This window comes from Nerophis ophidion, linkage group LG18, assembly GCF_033978795.1.
Source record: "Nerophis ophidion isolate RoL-2023_Sa linkage group LG18, RoL_Noph_v1.0, whole genome shotgun sequence".
NCBI classification, from domain to species: domain Eukaryota; kingdom Metazoa; phylum Chordata; class Actinopteri; order Syngnathiformes; family Syngnathidae; genus Nerophis; species Nerophis ophidion.
The window spans coordinates 2649083-2665303 of record NC_084628.1 but is presented as its reverse complement, the minus strand read 5'-3'; the positions used below and the strand labels follow the sequence as shown (position 1 = coordinate 2665303).

The following is a 16221-nucleotide window of genomic DNA, read 5'->3' as shown; positions in this document are numbered from 1 at the left end:
CGTTGTGTCCTTGGGCAAGACACTTTACCCACCTGCTCCCAGTGCCACCCACACTGGTTTAAATGTAACTTAGATATTGGGTTTCACTATGTAAAGCGCTTTGAGTCACTAGAGAAAAAGCGCTATATAAATATAATTCACTTCACTTGTAAACTGCGATGATTAAACCCCAAAATAACCCCCTGTAAGGAAAAGTGACCTTTAGTCTTGGTCCTGTTTTACATTTGAAGTTGTGCTAATTAATGGCAGTACACAAGATTTCTTGAAATGCTCATTTCTTTTTAACTGTGCAGTTTGAAGCCCTTATTTAAAGTAATAACATAACTGGACATTTGCATTTATTTCTCACAGAGTTATATTTTATGTGTGTCTATTTTAGGTGCTACATTTTGCAGGTTCAATAAAATGCTGTATACTCTACTGGCATGGTGTAATGCAGGTGTGGCCACACACTTTCAGCAGGAGAGCTACTTTTTAAAAAGGACCAAATTAAGGTAATCTACCATGAATTGATTAACGTGGAACACAACTTAAACAAGTTGAAAAACTTATTGGGGCGTTACCATTTAGTGGTCAATTGTACAGAATATGTACTGTACTGTGCAATCTACTAATAAAAGGCTTAATCAATCAATCAGTCAATCTTCATACATACATACATACATAGATGTGTGTTTGTGTGTATATATGTATACAGGGTTTCCTTTAAACTGCCAAGATACCTGTGGCGGTAGTGGTTATGGGCTTGGTCACAATAACGTCATCAAATAATTTGCATAATTTGCTGTGATATGATTTTCTTTAAAAAGGCTAAAATAATGTATACATACATTTAAAACAAAACGTTTTTTATTAAGTAGGTCTGTAATTTTCATCATTAGGTACACTTCAAATGTGGAAAAAAAACATCCAGGAATTCACACCGTAGGAATTTTAAAGAATTTATTTGTAAATTATGGTGGAAAATAAGTATTTGGTCAACCAACTCTTACTGATGGAAGGAGGTTTTGGCTCAAAATCTCAGGATACATGGCCTCATTCATTCTTTCCTTAACACGGATCAATCGTCCTGTCCCCTTTGCAGAAAAACAGCCCCAAAGCATGATGTTTCCACCCCCATGCTTCACAGTAGGTATGGTGTTCTTGGGATGCAACTCAGTATTCTTCTTCCTCCAAACACCACGAGTTGAGTTTATACCAAAAAGTTCTATTTTGGTTTCATCTGACCACATGACATTCTCCCAATCCTCTGCTGTATCATCCATGTATCCATTTTGGTATAAACTCAACTCGTGGTGTTTGGAGGAAGAAGAATACTGAGTTGCATCCCAAGAACACCATACCTACTGTGAAGCATGGGGGTGGAAACATAATGCTTTGGGGCTGTTTTTCTGCTAAGGGGACAGGACGATTGATCCGTGTTAAGGAAAGAATGAATGGGGCCATGTATCGTGAGATTTTGAGCCAAAACCTCCTTCCAACAGTGAGAGCTTTGACCAAATACTTATTTTCCCCCATAATTTACAAATAAATTCTTTAAAATTCCTACAATTTGAATTCCTGGATTTTTTTTCCCACATTCTGTCTCTCACAGTTGAAGTGTACCTATGATGGAAATTACAGACCTCTGTCATCATTTGAAGTGGGAGAACTTGCACAATCGCTGGCTGACTAAATACTTTTTTGCCCCACTGTATGTATGTGTGTGTGTGTATATATATATATATATATATATATATATATATATATATATATATATATATATATATATCAATTAATACCGTAATGACCAGCTAATGTTAATGTTTTATGTTAGTGTGGATTTAAAGTCAGTTATGGTCGCAAACACATCGTACATGCCTGAAACATGACTGGTGGAAAATGAGGAAGTGTTGTTCTGTGTCTGCAGAAGTGAAGACCCACAGAGACTAAATTGTTTTCATGGGAGGTCAAACCTGTTGGAATTGTGCAGTTGCTGTTCGTAAGATTGGCAATGCAAGTTAAAAATAGCGTAGGACTTAGTGTGATTTTTTTCTGGGGGCTACAATATATAACTTTAATTGGTTTTCAAGTAAAAGAAAAAAGCCCTTATTGTGGCAGTAATGAAAATGCCGTGGCGGCACTCCACATTTAAATACAATTATATATATATATATATATATATATATATATATTTTTTTTTTTTTAATTATTTATGAAACTGATGTTTTTGTTAACATGTTAAAGGTGTATAGTAAAAATACAAGCATGTTTAACACGTATAGATTCTTGTTTTTCAGGAAGACAAGAATATAAGTTGGTGTATTCCCTGATTCTGATGACTTGAATTGATTGCAATCAGGCAGGATTCACAGAAGTGCTGATAACTTCCACACTTTCAAATTGACATTGTGGAGGAGAAAAACAAAGTCGTCCTTTCTGTCTAATACCACATGAAAGTAGTTGGTTTTTTGTTCGGCTTCCATACTCTCATCCTAAGAAATACACTGAAAGCAAACTCCACAGCTTGCTAGCTTGTGTGCACTACCTGCTGGCCCCACTATGGACTAGACTCTCACTATCATGTTAGATCCACTATGGACTGGACTCTCACTATCATGTTAGATCCACTATGGAGTGGACTCTCACTATCATGCTAGATCCACTATGGACTGGACTCTCACACTATTATGTTAGATCCACTATGGACTGGACTCTCACACTATTATGTTAGATCCACTATGGACTGGACTCTCGCAATATTATGTTGATCCACTATGGACTGGACTTTCACTATTATGTTAGATCCACTATGGACTGGACTCTCACACTATTATGTTAGATCCACTATGGACTGGACTCTCACTATTATGTTGGATCCACTATGGACTGGACTCTCACTATTATGTTGGATCCACTATGGACTGGACTCTCACTATTATGTTAGATCCACTATGGACTGGACTCTCACACTATTATGTTGGATCCACTATGGACTGGACTCTCACTATTATGTTAGATCCACTATGGACTGGACTCTCACACTATTATGTTAGATCCACTATGGACTGGACTCTCACTATTATGTTAGATCTACTATGGACTGGACTCTCACACTATTATGTTAGATCCACTATGGACTGGACTCTCGCAATATTATGTTGATCCACTATGGACTGGACTTTCACAATATTATGCTAGATCCACTCGACGTCTATTACGCCCGTCTTCACTAGAAGTTGGGGTGGTTAACCCACATCTGCAGTCCTCTCCAAGGTTTCTCATTGTAATCCCACTGGGCTGAGTTTTACCTTGTCCTGATGTGAGATCTGAACACAGGATGCTGTTATGGCTTGTGCAGCCCTTTGAGACACTTGTGATTTAGGGCTAAATAAATAAACATTGATTGATTGATCTTTCTAAGACTCCTATTTTGTTAGCGATGCAGCAGCACTTTTATTGTGCAGACAGGAGCTGTGCGGTCGGTCTTCAGGCTTTTATCAGCAGGTCGCTGCGAGAGTCTGTTGAAGTAAAAGGTGTTCCTTGCCTTCCTGCCGGTCGTTTTTCTTCTTAATACTGACCTTGCAACAGCCAGCGTCATCTCACAAGATCCTCGGGTGCCGTGAATGTCAATCAAGTGACGAAAGTGACATCATAGTGAAGATTGATGATCGCTAATTTTTAGGTCTATTTTTTTAATGGCTGGCTGGCTAAAGATGGACCTAATGGGCACCCCTGGTGTAATGCATAAAGACGGCCTGAATGATGTGCAGAAAATTGTGGACAGTGGGTGATCCTACATCACCATACAGCAATAAATCTTGGCCTTCATATGCCAGCAGATGTACTTATTATGTGGCAATAAATGCTGTCAGCATATTTCGCAAAAGCAGCACATGACAAGTGCCCACTAGGTCTTAGATTTTTATCATATGACCTCTGAGATAGCAACCGCACTCAAACTTTGATACTTCCGTGTTTGTGGAAGAAGTAGCGATGACGCAACAGGCGAGGAATGTAGTGGAACTGATAAGGCCGCAGATGGGCGGGACACAAAAGGCTGTGCTGACAATGCATTATGAAAGGATCACTCACCGAAGATCTCCCCATTCTTGGCGTATTCCGTGACCAGGTAGAGCATGTTCTTTGTCTCCATCACCTGAGAGGGGCAGAAGGTGGGCAGATTTATTGCATGGGTGTGAGGAAAAAATAGAAAAAGTGAGGGGAAAAAAGTGGAAAAATTTCGATCAGCACGAGGTGATGCCATGCAAACCCCAAAATAATATTTTGATAAAAATCAAGACTACAATTCCTGCAATTGGATGCATTTTTACACAATATTTCACCTTAAGGTTGATGTTCATCGACCAACATCTTTTGGTAGATGAGATTTTTGACACTTTTATGTCTCATGTATGTCCCTTCCATTTTTTTTTTTTTAGTAGATAATGTACTAACATTATTATTAGAGATGTCCGATAATGGCTTTTTTGCCGATATTGTCCAACTCTTAATTACCTTTTCCGATATCAACCGATACCGATGTATACAGTTGTGGAATTAACACATTATTAGGCCTAATTTGGTTGTGATGCCCCGCTGGATGCATTAAAACAGGGGTGCCCATTACGTCGATCGCGGGGGGTGTGTCAGTCGATCTCCAGCCAGGCTTTTAAAAAAAAAGAGACCTAAAAATTAGTGATCATCAATCTTCACCAAGACGTCACTTAAATGACATTCACGGTACCGGAGGGTCTTGTGAGATGACGCTGGCTGCTGCAAGATCATTATTATGAAAATATGACCGAGAGGAAGGCCGGAAACACTTTTTATTTCAACAGACTCTCGCGCCGTCCCTTCCGTCAAAACTCTAAAGGCCGACTGCACATTTCCTATCTTCACATTAAAAGCCCTGCTTCATGCTGCCTGCGCTAACTAAATACAGAGTCTCGGAAAACTGGCGTGCACAAGCGATCCCTCAAAAAGCTGGCGTGCACATCACTTGTGCACGCCAGCTTTCCGAGACTCTTATTTTGTTAGCGCAGGCAACATGAAGCAGGGCTTTTATTGTGAAGATAGGAAATGTGCAGTCGGCCTTTAGAGTTTTGACGGAAGGGACGGCGCGAAAGTCTGTTGAAATAAAAAGTGTTTCTCGCCTTCCTCTCTGTCATTTTTTCATAATAATGAACTGGCAGCAGCCAGCGTCATCTCACAAGACCCTCGGGTGCCGTGAATGTCAATCAAGCAAGCTACGGAATTTGCCGCCAATGTTTTTCTTGTAAAGTGTATGGAAGCTGGATGAATTAGATGCCAAAAACCAACCACTTTCATGTGGTATTGTACAGAAAGGACAACTTTTTTTCTCCTCCATTTGAAAATGTGGGCGTTATCATCATTACTGTCTGATTCCAATCAATGCAAGTCATCAGAATCAGGTAATACACCAACTTATATTCTTGTCTTCGTGAAAGAAAGACATCTATATGTGTTACACATGCTTGTATTATCATTAAACACATTTAACTTGTTTGCAAAAATGTCTCTTTCATAAATAAATAAACATAAATGATATATATTAATGAGGTAGATCCCCTCGAGTTGGTCAATTGAAAAGTAGCTCGCCTGCAGAAAAAGTGTGGGCACCCCTGCATTAAACAATGTAAGAAGGTTTAACAAAATAAATCCACTCAAGTTATGGAAAAAAATGCCAACGTGGCACTGCCATATTTATTATTGAAGTCACAAAGTGCATTTTATTTTTTTAAACATGCCTAAAAACAGCAGCTTGGAATTTGGGACATGCTCTCTCATGTTGTGGGCGGCGTTGATGTGGTCGAGAGGGGTGTATATTGTAGCGTCTGAGAGGAGTTAGTGCCGCAAGGGGTTGTGGGTATTTGTTCTGTTGTGTTGTGTTTATGTTGTGTTACGGTGTGGATGTTCTAACAAAATGTGTTTGTCATTCTTGTTTGGTGTGGGTTCACAGTGTGGCACATATTTGTAACAGTGTTAAAGTTCTTTATACGGCCACCCTCAGTGTGACCTGTATGGCTGTTGACCAAGTGTGAATGCATTCACTTGTGTGTGTGAAAAGCCGTAGATATGTGATTGGGCCGGCAAGCAAAGGTTGTGGCTTTAAGGTTTATTGGCGCTCTGTACTTCTCCCCCGCGACCCCAAAAGGGAATAAGCGGTAGAAAATGGAAATGGATGTACTTCTCCCTTCATCTGTGTACACAGCGGCGTTTAAAAAAGGTCATACATTTTATTTTTTGAAACCGATAATTTTGAAAAAGATACCGATAATTTTCGATTTTACATTTTAAAGCATTTATCGGCCGATAATATCGGCATTCCGATATTATCAGACATCTATAATTATTATGTTAGTATATTATATGTAATGTAAAATTCTATAACATGCATGCAAAAAACCTCAGAGAACGTTTCCCATATAGCAACACTATCCTGTAGCCACGCCCCCAGTGTTGTGACCTCTGTTTAAAATCGGTCTCATTAAAAATATAACTTCTTGCTGGTTACTAATAAATACTCTAGAACAATTTCGTTCAAACAGTGTTCGGATTGTAATCATCCAGATATGATGAGCAGCATAGATTGATTGAGACTGTTATTAGTAGATTGCACAGTACAGTACATATTCCGTACAATTGACCACTAAATGGTAACACCCCAATAAGTTTTTCAACTTGTTTAAGTCGGGGTCCACCTTCATCAATTCATGGTAATGTCGCTTGGAAAGCAAACAGAGGTTGGCCAGCCAGATGGATCACAAACTAGCGAGCTTGTTTCGGTGCTCCTGAAAGTGTCCCTCCGTCCAACAACTCAATGCGTTGTTTAAACAGGAGAAACGTCAAGTTTCAGCAGCTGAGGCGAGCGTTCAACAAACTTATTGATTTAAAAAATAATAATTTGGACGCAAAAAATAATACTTAAAAATGCGGATATTTACGTTTTCACCTAAATTTCACATGCCTGTTCATGGAAGAACACACAGTCTAGAGACATAACAAGCATCAAATAAACCACAGGTGTGAAACTTGGGGCCAGAGCACGCCACGTCATTTTATGTGATTAGCCACGCCACATCATTTATGTAGCCTGCGAAAGGCTGGAAATAAGCATTTTCTAACTAAATGGTAAATGGGTTGTACTTCTACAGCGCTTTTCTACCTTCAAGATAGGGCTGGACGACATATCGATATACTCGAAAAAAGTTCTATTTTGGTTTCATCTGACCACATGACATTCTCCCAATCCTCTGCTGTATCATCCATGTATCCATTTTGGTATAAACTCAACTCGTGGTGTTTGGAGGAAGAAGAATACTGAGTTGCATCCCAAGAACACCATACCTACTGTGAAGCATGGGGGTGGAAACATCATGCTTTGAGGCTGTTTTTCTGCTAAGGGGACAGGACGGTTGATCCGTGTTAAGGAAAGAATGAATGGGGCCATGTATCGTGAGATTTGGAGCCAAAACCTCTTTCCATCAATGAGAGCTTTGAATGGTTGACCAAATACTTATTTTCCACCATAATTTACAAATAAATTCTTAAAAATTCCTACAATGTGAATTCCTGGACTTTTTTTTTCACATTCTGTCTCTCACAGTTGAAGTGTACCTATGATGAAAATGACAGACCTCTGTCATCATTTGAAGTGGGAGAACTTGCACAATCGCTAGCTGACTAAATACTTTTTTGCCCCACTGTCCGTCACATACGTATACGCCCCAACGTTAGCTGTGGTGAGAGTGGTAATACGAGAGAGAGAGAGAAGGTGCGAATCAGGTAACAAATGAACGAATAATTAATTCCCAAGAAAAACAGCAGGGGGCCCATCGTCTGGCGGTGATTTGGCTTCAAGTGGGAATATGTAGAACAGACAACCGTAATTTGTCAAGTGTGGGGCAAAAGCGTTGCTACAAAAAGTAGCATTACTGCAAATATGTAGCATCATTTGAAAACTCACCTGCTAGGAGAATAAAGAGTGCTTACTCCGCATGTCAACATCTCCGTTCGGTGCCACACCGAGAAAATGCAGAGGGAACCATTTCCACATAAACACCGTATAAAAGAAAAAGTCAACAACAGAAGGCGATAATGCCCACAGGAACCTACCACATAGTGAAGGACATACACTATTTGATTTCCTATTATGCAGTTCATTTTTATTTGACACTTAATGAAATATCTTTTTGGACATCATGCACAAAAGTGCACTGTACTTGTTTCAAACTATTGTAGTGGCGTTCTGTACAAAAAGTGCACTTTAATTTAGTGTAGTTTTGATATGTCATCTTAGTGACATCATGCACAAAAGTGCACTAATAGCTGCATTTAAAATGTCTCTGACAATCTTGCACTTTCTATTTTGGAAATGACATGAATGTTTGAGCCACTGTTTAATAACTGTTTAATAAATACAGTTTTGGTCAATGACTTAGTTGTGATTTCCCTCTCTACATGAAAGTTTAAAAGTAGCATATATTAATGCAGTATGAAGAAGAATGTTTTAATGTAGACACATAGAATCATCATACTGCTGTGATTATATGCATCAAGTGTTCATTCAAGGCTAAGGCAAAATATCGAGATATATATCGTGTATCGTGACATGGCCTAAAAATATTGATAGTAAAGAAGGTCACATCGCCCAGCCCTAACTTGTTCTTTCAATTTTCACAAGAAAATGTACTGCATGCAATTGCACTTGTTCTACACTTCAACATAATCTAATAATACAACAAGATGTTCCACACTCTTAATTTTTTCTTGTTATCAAAAATAAATAGGTAAATATCTGCTAGTCACCTTGACTTACGATTTCAAAGCCAGTTATCCGTCAGTCTGTTTGTAAAAAAGCAACAGTGGCCATTGAAAATTGTGTAAAAAGGCTATTATAGTAGGGATGCACCGATTAATCGGTAACCGAATATATTCGGCCGAATATGGCAAATAGAGCCACATTCGGCCTTCGGTGGAATGAGTTAAAAACAAGGCCGAATAGTGGCGTGTGACGCAATTTTTTGACGCGGTGACGCAATCAACCAACGTGCGGTGACGTTGGGATATGTTGTGTACCTGTATAAGTGTATGAGGTTACAATGTTGTGTACCTGTATAAGTGTATGAGGTTACAATGTTGTGTACCTGTATAAGTGTATGAGGTTACATGCACATATGTTGTGTACCTGTATAAGTGTATGAGGTTACAATGTTGTGTACCTGTATAAGTGTATGAGGTTACAATGTTGTGTACCTGTATAAGTGTATGAGGTTACAATGTTGTGTACCTGTATAAGTGTATGAGGTTACAAGCACACACTTATTGAGATTTAGTGGGGCCTTCTGTTTACATTATTAGCCTGTTGTGTAGGCTACCTGTATAAGTGTATGAGGTTACAATGTTGTGTACCTGTATAAGTGTATGAGGTTACAATGTTGTGTACCTGTATAAGTGTATGAGGTTACAATGTTGTGTACCTGTATAAGTGTATGAGGTTACAAGCACACACTTATTGAGATTTACTTGAGCCTTCTGTTTACATTATTAGCATATCTACTGTGGCTAAGCAGACTTTTGCCAAAAGGACAATAATTCATTTGTTGTGGGTTTATCCACTTTAATGCACTTTATTTTTTTTTGGAACGCATGTTTTGTTTGAAGGCCTAATATAAATGAAAAACGTTGTGCTTTTTTTGAGAAAGCAAAGGCTACTGGAATATTAAAAAAATGTCAATATTCAATAAAAAATTACTTTATTTGAAAAACATGTCTAAATATTTATTCTAGGCTATTTATGCAATATAAAAAAAATTGTGAAAAACTGCATTCATTATTCGGCCAAGCGTTTAAGTTTTATTCGGCTTCGGCCACAAATTTTCATTTCGGTGCATCCCTATATTATAGTTTTGTATTTTTTCTGTCTTGCCCTTGGTGAGGGCGGTCGCAACACCCCCCCCCCCCCCCCTCTCTCTGTTCCAAATTGTTTTGATTATATGTAACATATTTATATGTGCTAAGGCGAATGAGTTTTTTTCCCTTGGACTCAGTCTGGACCCCCTCACAAGGGTCCAGCCTTTGACTGATATTTTTTTTTACTCTTCCCCCTTCCCCAATATCACCTTTTTCCCCACCTTTTTTAGGGAGCGCCATAAGTAGCTGATCCTTTGGCGGGCCTGCTCTTGTCTCCCTGTAATATATGTCTGCTATTAGTGAGATTGTGCCAAAAATGTAATTTCAGTTCTTAAATGTCTTGGACGTGTTAAGAACGGACAATAATAAAGCACCATGATGTGGCCCTCAATAAAAGAACGTTTGACACCCCTGTATAGACAAAGCCCTGTGATGCAAACATGTAGACCAAGGGCGCTCACACTTTTTCTGCAGGCGAGCTACTTTTCAATTGACCAAGTCGAGGAGATCTACCTCATTCCTATTTATAATTTATATTTATTTATTTATGAAAGAGACATTTTTGTTAACAAGTTAATGGTGTTTAATGATAATACAAGCATGTTTAACACACATAGATTCCTTTCTTTCATGAAGACAAGAATATAAGTTGGTGTATTACCTGATTCTGATGACTTGCATTGATTGGAATTAGACAGTGGTGCTGATAACGTCCGCATTTTCAAATGGAGGAAAAAAAAAAAGTCCTCCTTTCTGTCCAATACCACATGAAAGTGGTTGGATTTGGCATCTCATTTGTCCAACTTGCATACTGGTTTTTAAACACTTTGTTATGAGAGTAGCATATGTGTGTGGCCCTTTAATGTCTGGCAGCAGGTGAGTGACGTCAGTGAGTGTGCGGGTGGGCAAGCAAGTGAGAAAGTGCTCGCTGAGGGCGGGGGAGAAATACATTGGCATCACACTCCGTAGCTTGCTAGCTTTCTGAGACTCTTATTTTGTTAGCACAGGCAGGATGAAACAGGTCTTTTATGGTGAAGACAGGAACTGTGCAGTCGCTCTTTAGAGTTTTGACAGTAGGTACGGAGTCTCTAGAAATAAAATGTCTGCCCTGTTAGTGATTTTTTTCTTAAATATGAGCTGGCAGCAGCCAGCGTCATCTCACAAGATCCTCGGGTGGCGAGAATGTCAAACAACTGACGAAAGTGAAGTCTTGGTGTGATTGATGATTGCTCATTTTTATGTACATTTTTTAATGCCTGGCTTGAGATCGACTGACACACCCTCGGAGATCGACGTAATGCCCACCCCTGGTGTATACAGTATACAGTAACCCAACAATACATGCACAGACAGAACAGCCTCTAAATATGACAACGATGCAAGGGAATGGAAGTGGATGGCGAGATATTTGAATGGGACTTGACAAAAAACGATTGCTGTGCTCGTTCAATGCGGCGCTGTGTGGGAGGAGGAGACCGATTTAGAAGCAGAAACATTCAGGAGATCAAACGGAATTAAATGCAGGGAGTGGGGCGGGTGCATTGAGAGAAAGGATGGTGAAGGAGGGTGAATCAGACACACTGAGCCAGACATTCACACAAGAAATCCCACGCTTATTTGTTGATGATCAATTTTCCATCTGTTACATTGACTAAAACGTAGAGCCAGGAAATGTTAGCTGGAAAAGAGAACGGCACAGTTTTATAATTTTTTTTGTTTAGATTAATGCGTGTTATATGAAACTACAATTGTACATTATATCATATGAGGACTATTCCAATTAGCCAAAGGTTTTGTAGCCATCTGCATCTGAGGCTACCTTTTCAAGTTTTTTTTGGGCTGGTTCACACGCCAGGTCAATTACGATTTTTTTTTCTCATATGCCACCTGTATCAAATTTTGTCATGTCAATGAGAACAATGCAAGTCAGAATTGTTCATATCAGACTCAGGCCTCTTTCGTATGTGGATATAAATCGGATATTGCATTCCATTCCGTAGAACATCTTTTGCCCAGACTCTCTTTTCAATAAAAGGAGCATAACTATGGAACTCTCTAGCAGACACTTTCAAAAAACAAACACAATTGTAGCTAGTTGAGCAACAATCGTATTCCCATGTTTAGTTTTTACTAATTTTTAATAATAGTTTTTTTGTCTAGTCTGCACATTTGTCCGTGTTATTATTATTATTGGCTTTTATCTAATTTGCACTATGTCTGTATTATTACTATTATCATTTTTATTGACTCCTCTTTGCCTCATTCTTTTTATTTTCCTATTTTAATGATGTTAGATCTGGGTTGTTGTTGTTGGGGACAAGTGTTGTAAATTAGCTTTGGCTACAAACACTATGATTCATACATTGGATAATTGTTTCAGATATCTATGTTTCTGTCTCCATTTCAAATAAACCCATACATACACACACAAATATATGTATATCTATGTATATGTATATATATATATATATATGTGTGTATATATATGTATATATATGTATATATATGTATATATATATATATATATGTATATATATATGTATATATATATATATGTGTGTGTATATATATATATATGTATATATATATATATATGTGTGTATATATATATATATATATATATATATATATATATATATATATATATATATATATATATACATATATATATATATACATATACATATATATATATACATATATATACACACATATATATATATATATACATATATATATATATACACACACATATATATATATATACATATACACACATATTATATATATATATATATATATATATATATATGTATATATATATATATATATATGTATATACATACATATATATATATATATACATATGTGTATATATTTATATATACACACACACACACACACACACACACACACACACACACACACACGATGGGTCCTCAATGTGAACGCTTCCGCGCTCAGGGCGCATTAGTCCGACCAAAACGTTATCAAAAAGCGATAAGCGTCATAATTATTCGCCAAAATAGATGGTTACAAAATAAAGAGTTGACAACGAAGCAGAAAACAGGTGAAAATAACATAATTTAGGAACTCAAGTGAAAATTCCACCACTCCTGTCTCAGACTGCTTGTCAACAGACACGCTCTCTTCAAGCAGACATTAAAGCAAAATATTTCGCAAAATTGCCAAAGCCAGAACATTTGTCCTCTATCTTCGTAATCTTCTAGCGCAAAAATTTTGGTCGAGAAAATGTTGACTTTTAATTGCACAAAATCCTTGATATTTGCCACTAATGTGCCAGAACTGAGATCGACAAAGGTTGAAAACACTGCAGTACGTAAGACGACACAACATTGTGTCTGCATACAGGTCAGGTTGCATTCACACTAGAAATCTAATTTTGCCACGTTAAAAGATTGGATCTTGGGCTGGGCGATATGGCCTTTTTTTAATATCTTGATATTTTTAGGCCATGTCACGATACACGATATTATACGTCTCCATATTTTTTTTACCATAGCCTTGAATGAACACTGGATGCATAGAATCACAGCAGTATGACGATTCTGTGTCTACACTAAAACATTCTTGTTCATACTTCATTAATATATGCTCGTTTTAAACTTTCATGCAGAGAGGGAAATCACAACTAAGTCAATTGACCAAAACTGTATTTATTAAACAGTTATTAAGCAGTGACACAGACATTCATGTCATTTCAAAACAGAAAGTGCAAGATTGTCAGACATTTTAAAACAATCTATAGGTGCACTTTTGTGCATGATGTCACTAAGACGACATATCAAAACAACACTAAATAAAAATGCACTTTTTGTACAGAACACCACTACAATAGTTTAACACAAATAAAGTGCACTTTGGTGCATGATGTCACACAAGATATTTCAATAACTGTCAAATAAAAATGAGCTGCATAATAGGAAATCAAACATTGTATGTCCTGCGCTATGTGGTAGGTTCCTGTGGGCATTACATTCTTCTGTTGTTGACTATTTTTTTCATACGGTGTTGATGTGGAAATGGTTGCCTCGGCATTTTGTTGGTGTGGCACCCAACGGAGATGTTGACATGCGGAGTTTCAAGCACTCTTCATTCTCTAGCGGGTGACTTCTCAAATAATGCTACATATTAGCAGTAATGCTACTTTTTGTAGCAACGCTTTTGCCCCACACTTGACATATTACGCTTGTCTGTTCGACATATCCCCGCTTGAAGCCAAACCACCGCCAGATGATGAACCTCGTGCGGTTTTTCTTGGGAATTAATTCTTCCTTCATTTGTTACCAGATTCGCACCTTCTTTCTCTCGTATTACCACTCGCACCATTCCGCTAGCATCACAGTTAACTTTACACATGCCGCAACCTCTCTGCTCCGCGACGGCGTATACTAGCGTGGTTTGCGGTCACAACCGCGGAGTGGTCGGGCGGGTGACATGACGAAAAAATAGATTTTAAATAGATTCGGGCGGGTGGCAGTTAAACAATTCGGAAATATATATTGTAATAATCCCAGGAATGTAGGCTCATAAAACTTCTTCGTTTGTCTTGCCTTTATTGCACAAGATGTAATACAACCACACAACAGCTCTCATGTCTCTAACGCTTTTCCCGGGACAACTCGAACTCTCACTTCCTGTTGACAACGTCACTCCCCTATCTCTCCCGGAAGTCCCGCCCCCCCCCCAGCCAAAGTCATTGGCTAACACCCCGTAGCCAGTCGCTACATTATACATAGTTAAATATTATGTTGAAGAGGTTCATTTAGCCTACTGACGTGTATTTATAAATGGTTGATTTATACAGGCTAGTAAGGTAAAGTGTTGTACCTGACAACTCTTGATGGTACAATCCATATAACACGTCACAGACAACGTCACGCTAACATCACGTGACACCTCTGATGAAGGCTGACAACTCTTGATGGTACAATCCATATAAGACGTCACAGACGAGGTCACGCTAACATCACGTGACACCTCTGATGAAGGCTGCAGAAGCAAGGTAGCCCAAACTTGTCAACACTTTACCTTACTAGCCTGTATAAATCAACCATTTATAAATAGTTAAATGTTGTTACCCACATACGAAAAACGAGCAGCACTCTTTGAAACAGTATGTGGGCATACTTTTATTTTGAAGTGTCTCGTTTGATCTGTCTACGGATGTAAGGAAGCTACAATGAGGTATTTTTCATTTTTTGGTATTTTATTTGGTAAAATTATTCATCCACATGCTGTGCATGTTATTATTTTGTTTGTAACGTGCTTTTTTATTACAGTTTTCACGGTGAATTTGAAGGGAAAGTAAGCCTTCAAATAAATTAGTTCAAGAAAGCCATTGTGTGTGTGCTATTTGGAGGGAGTTACACTTTCTAACCTCACTAATGCCTTGCATCGTCTATATTAGATATATAACAACGGGCGGGTGTGGCTTTGATGAAGTGTTGGTTCGGGTGGATGACAACTTAGTGATGCGGTTGCGGATGATATAATTGCCTATCCGCGCATCTCTAGCATATACGTATGTGATGTATGTAAGAAGGTGCACTTGTTTTAACTCTCTGTGAGGAGACAAGAAAGAGTGAGAAAAGCCTGGAGTGTAATGCCCGCAGCTAAAAGCAACTGCATGAGAACGTATACTCGAATATCACGATATAGTCATTTTCTTTATCGCACAGAGACAAACCCGCGATATATTGAGTATATTTGATGTATCGCCCAGACCTAATTAGATCTGACAAAAAAATCAAAATTGGACATTCGTCCCTGCAGTGTGAAAGTAGCCTTTGATTTGTACAATTGATGCCAATGGAGGCCTAAATGACATCGACTAAAGGCCACGTCTGTAATTAGTTTGATGAAATGATGGTTTTAATACTTTCAAATCAAGTTTAGATACAGAGGGTCCCATCCAGTATTTAGATGCATGTGAGCATGCTGTTGCTGTAGAACATTAAAAGTGGGGCAGCATAGCTCGGTTGGTAGAGTGGCCGTGCCAGCAACTTGAGGGTTGCAGGTTCGAGTCCAGCTTCAGCCATTCTAGTCACTGCCGTTGTGTCCTTGGGCAAGACACTTTACCCACGTGCTGCCAGTGCCACCTACACTGGTTTAAATGTAACTTAGATATTGGGTGTCACTATGTAAAGCTCTTTGAGTCACTAGAGAAAAAGCGCTATATAAATATACTTCACTTCATGCACACCCAGTGACTATAAAGGCAACGTACTATGTATGTATTACCAGTGGTGACATTGAGTGTCCCGATAGCTGTCACTGTTGGAT

At 38.4% G+C, this 16221-nt stretch overlaps 1 protein-coding gene across 4 annotated transcripts in view; it reads right to left on the bottom strand.

Annotated features, from left to right (window-relative positions):
* Positions 1 to 16221, bottom strand: part of sik2b (salt-inducible kinase 2b) — a 185277-nt gene that overhangs the window by 114685 nt on the left and 54371 nt on the right. For all 4 annotated transcript variants that reach the window (XR_009802706.1, XM_061878548.1, XM_061878547.1 and 1 more), the window contains exon 3: positions 4075 to 4138. Coding sequence is in view for 3 of the 4 variants with exons in the window: in XM_061878548.1 (XP_061734532.1) it covers positions 4075 to 4138 (64 nt within the window). In the remaining variant the exon portion in view is untranslated. The remainder of the gene's footprint in view (positions 1 to 4074; positions 4139 to 16221) is intronic.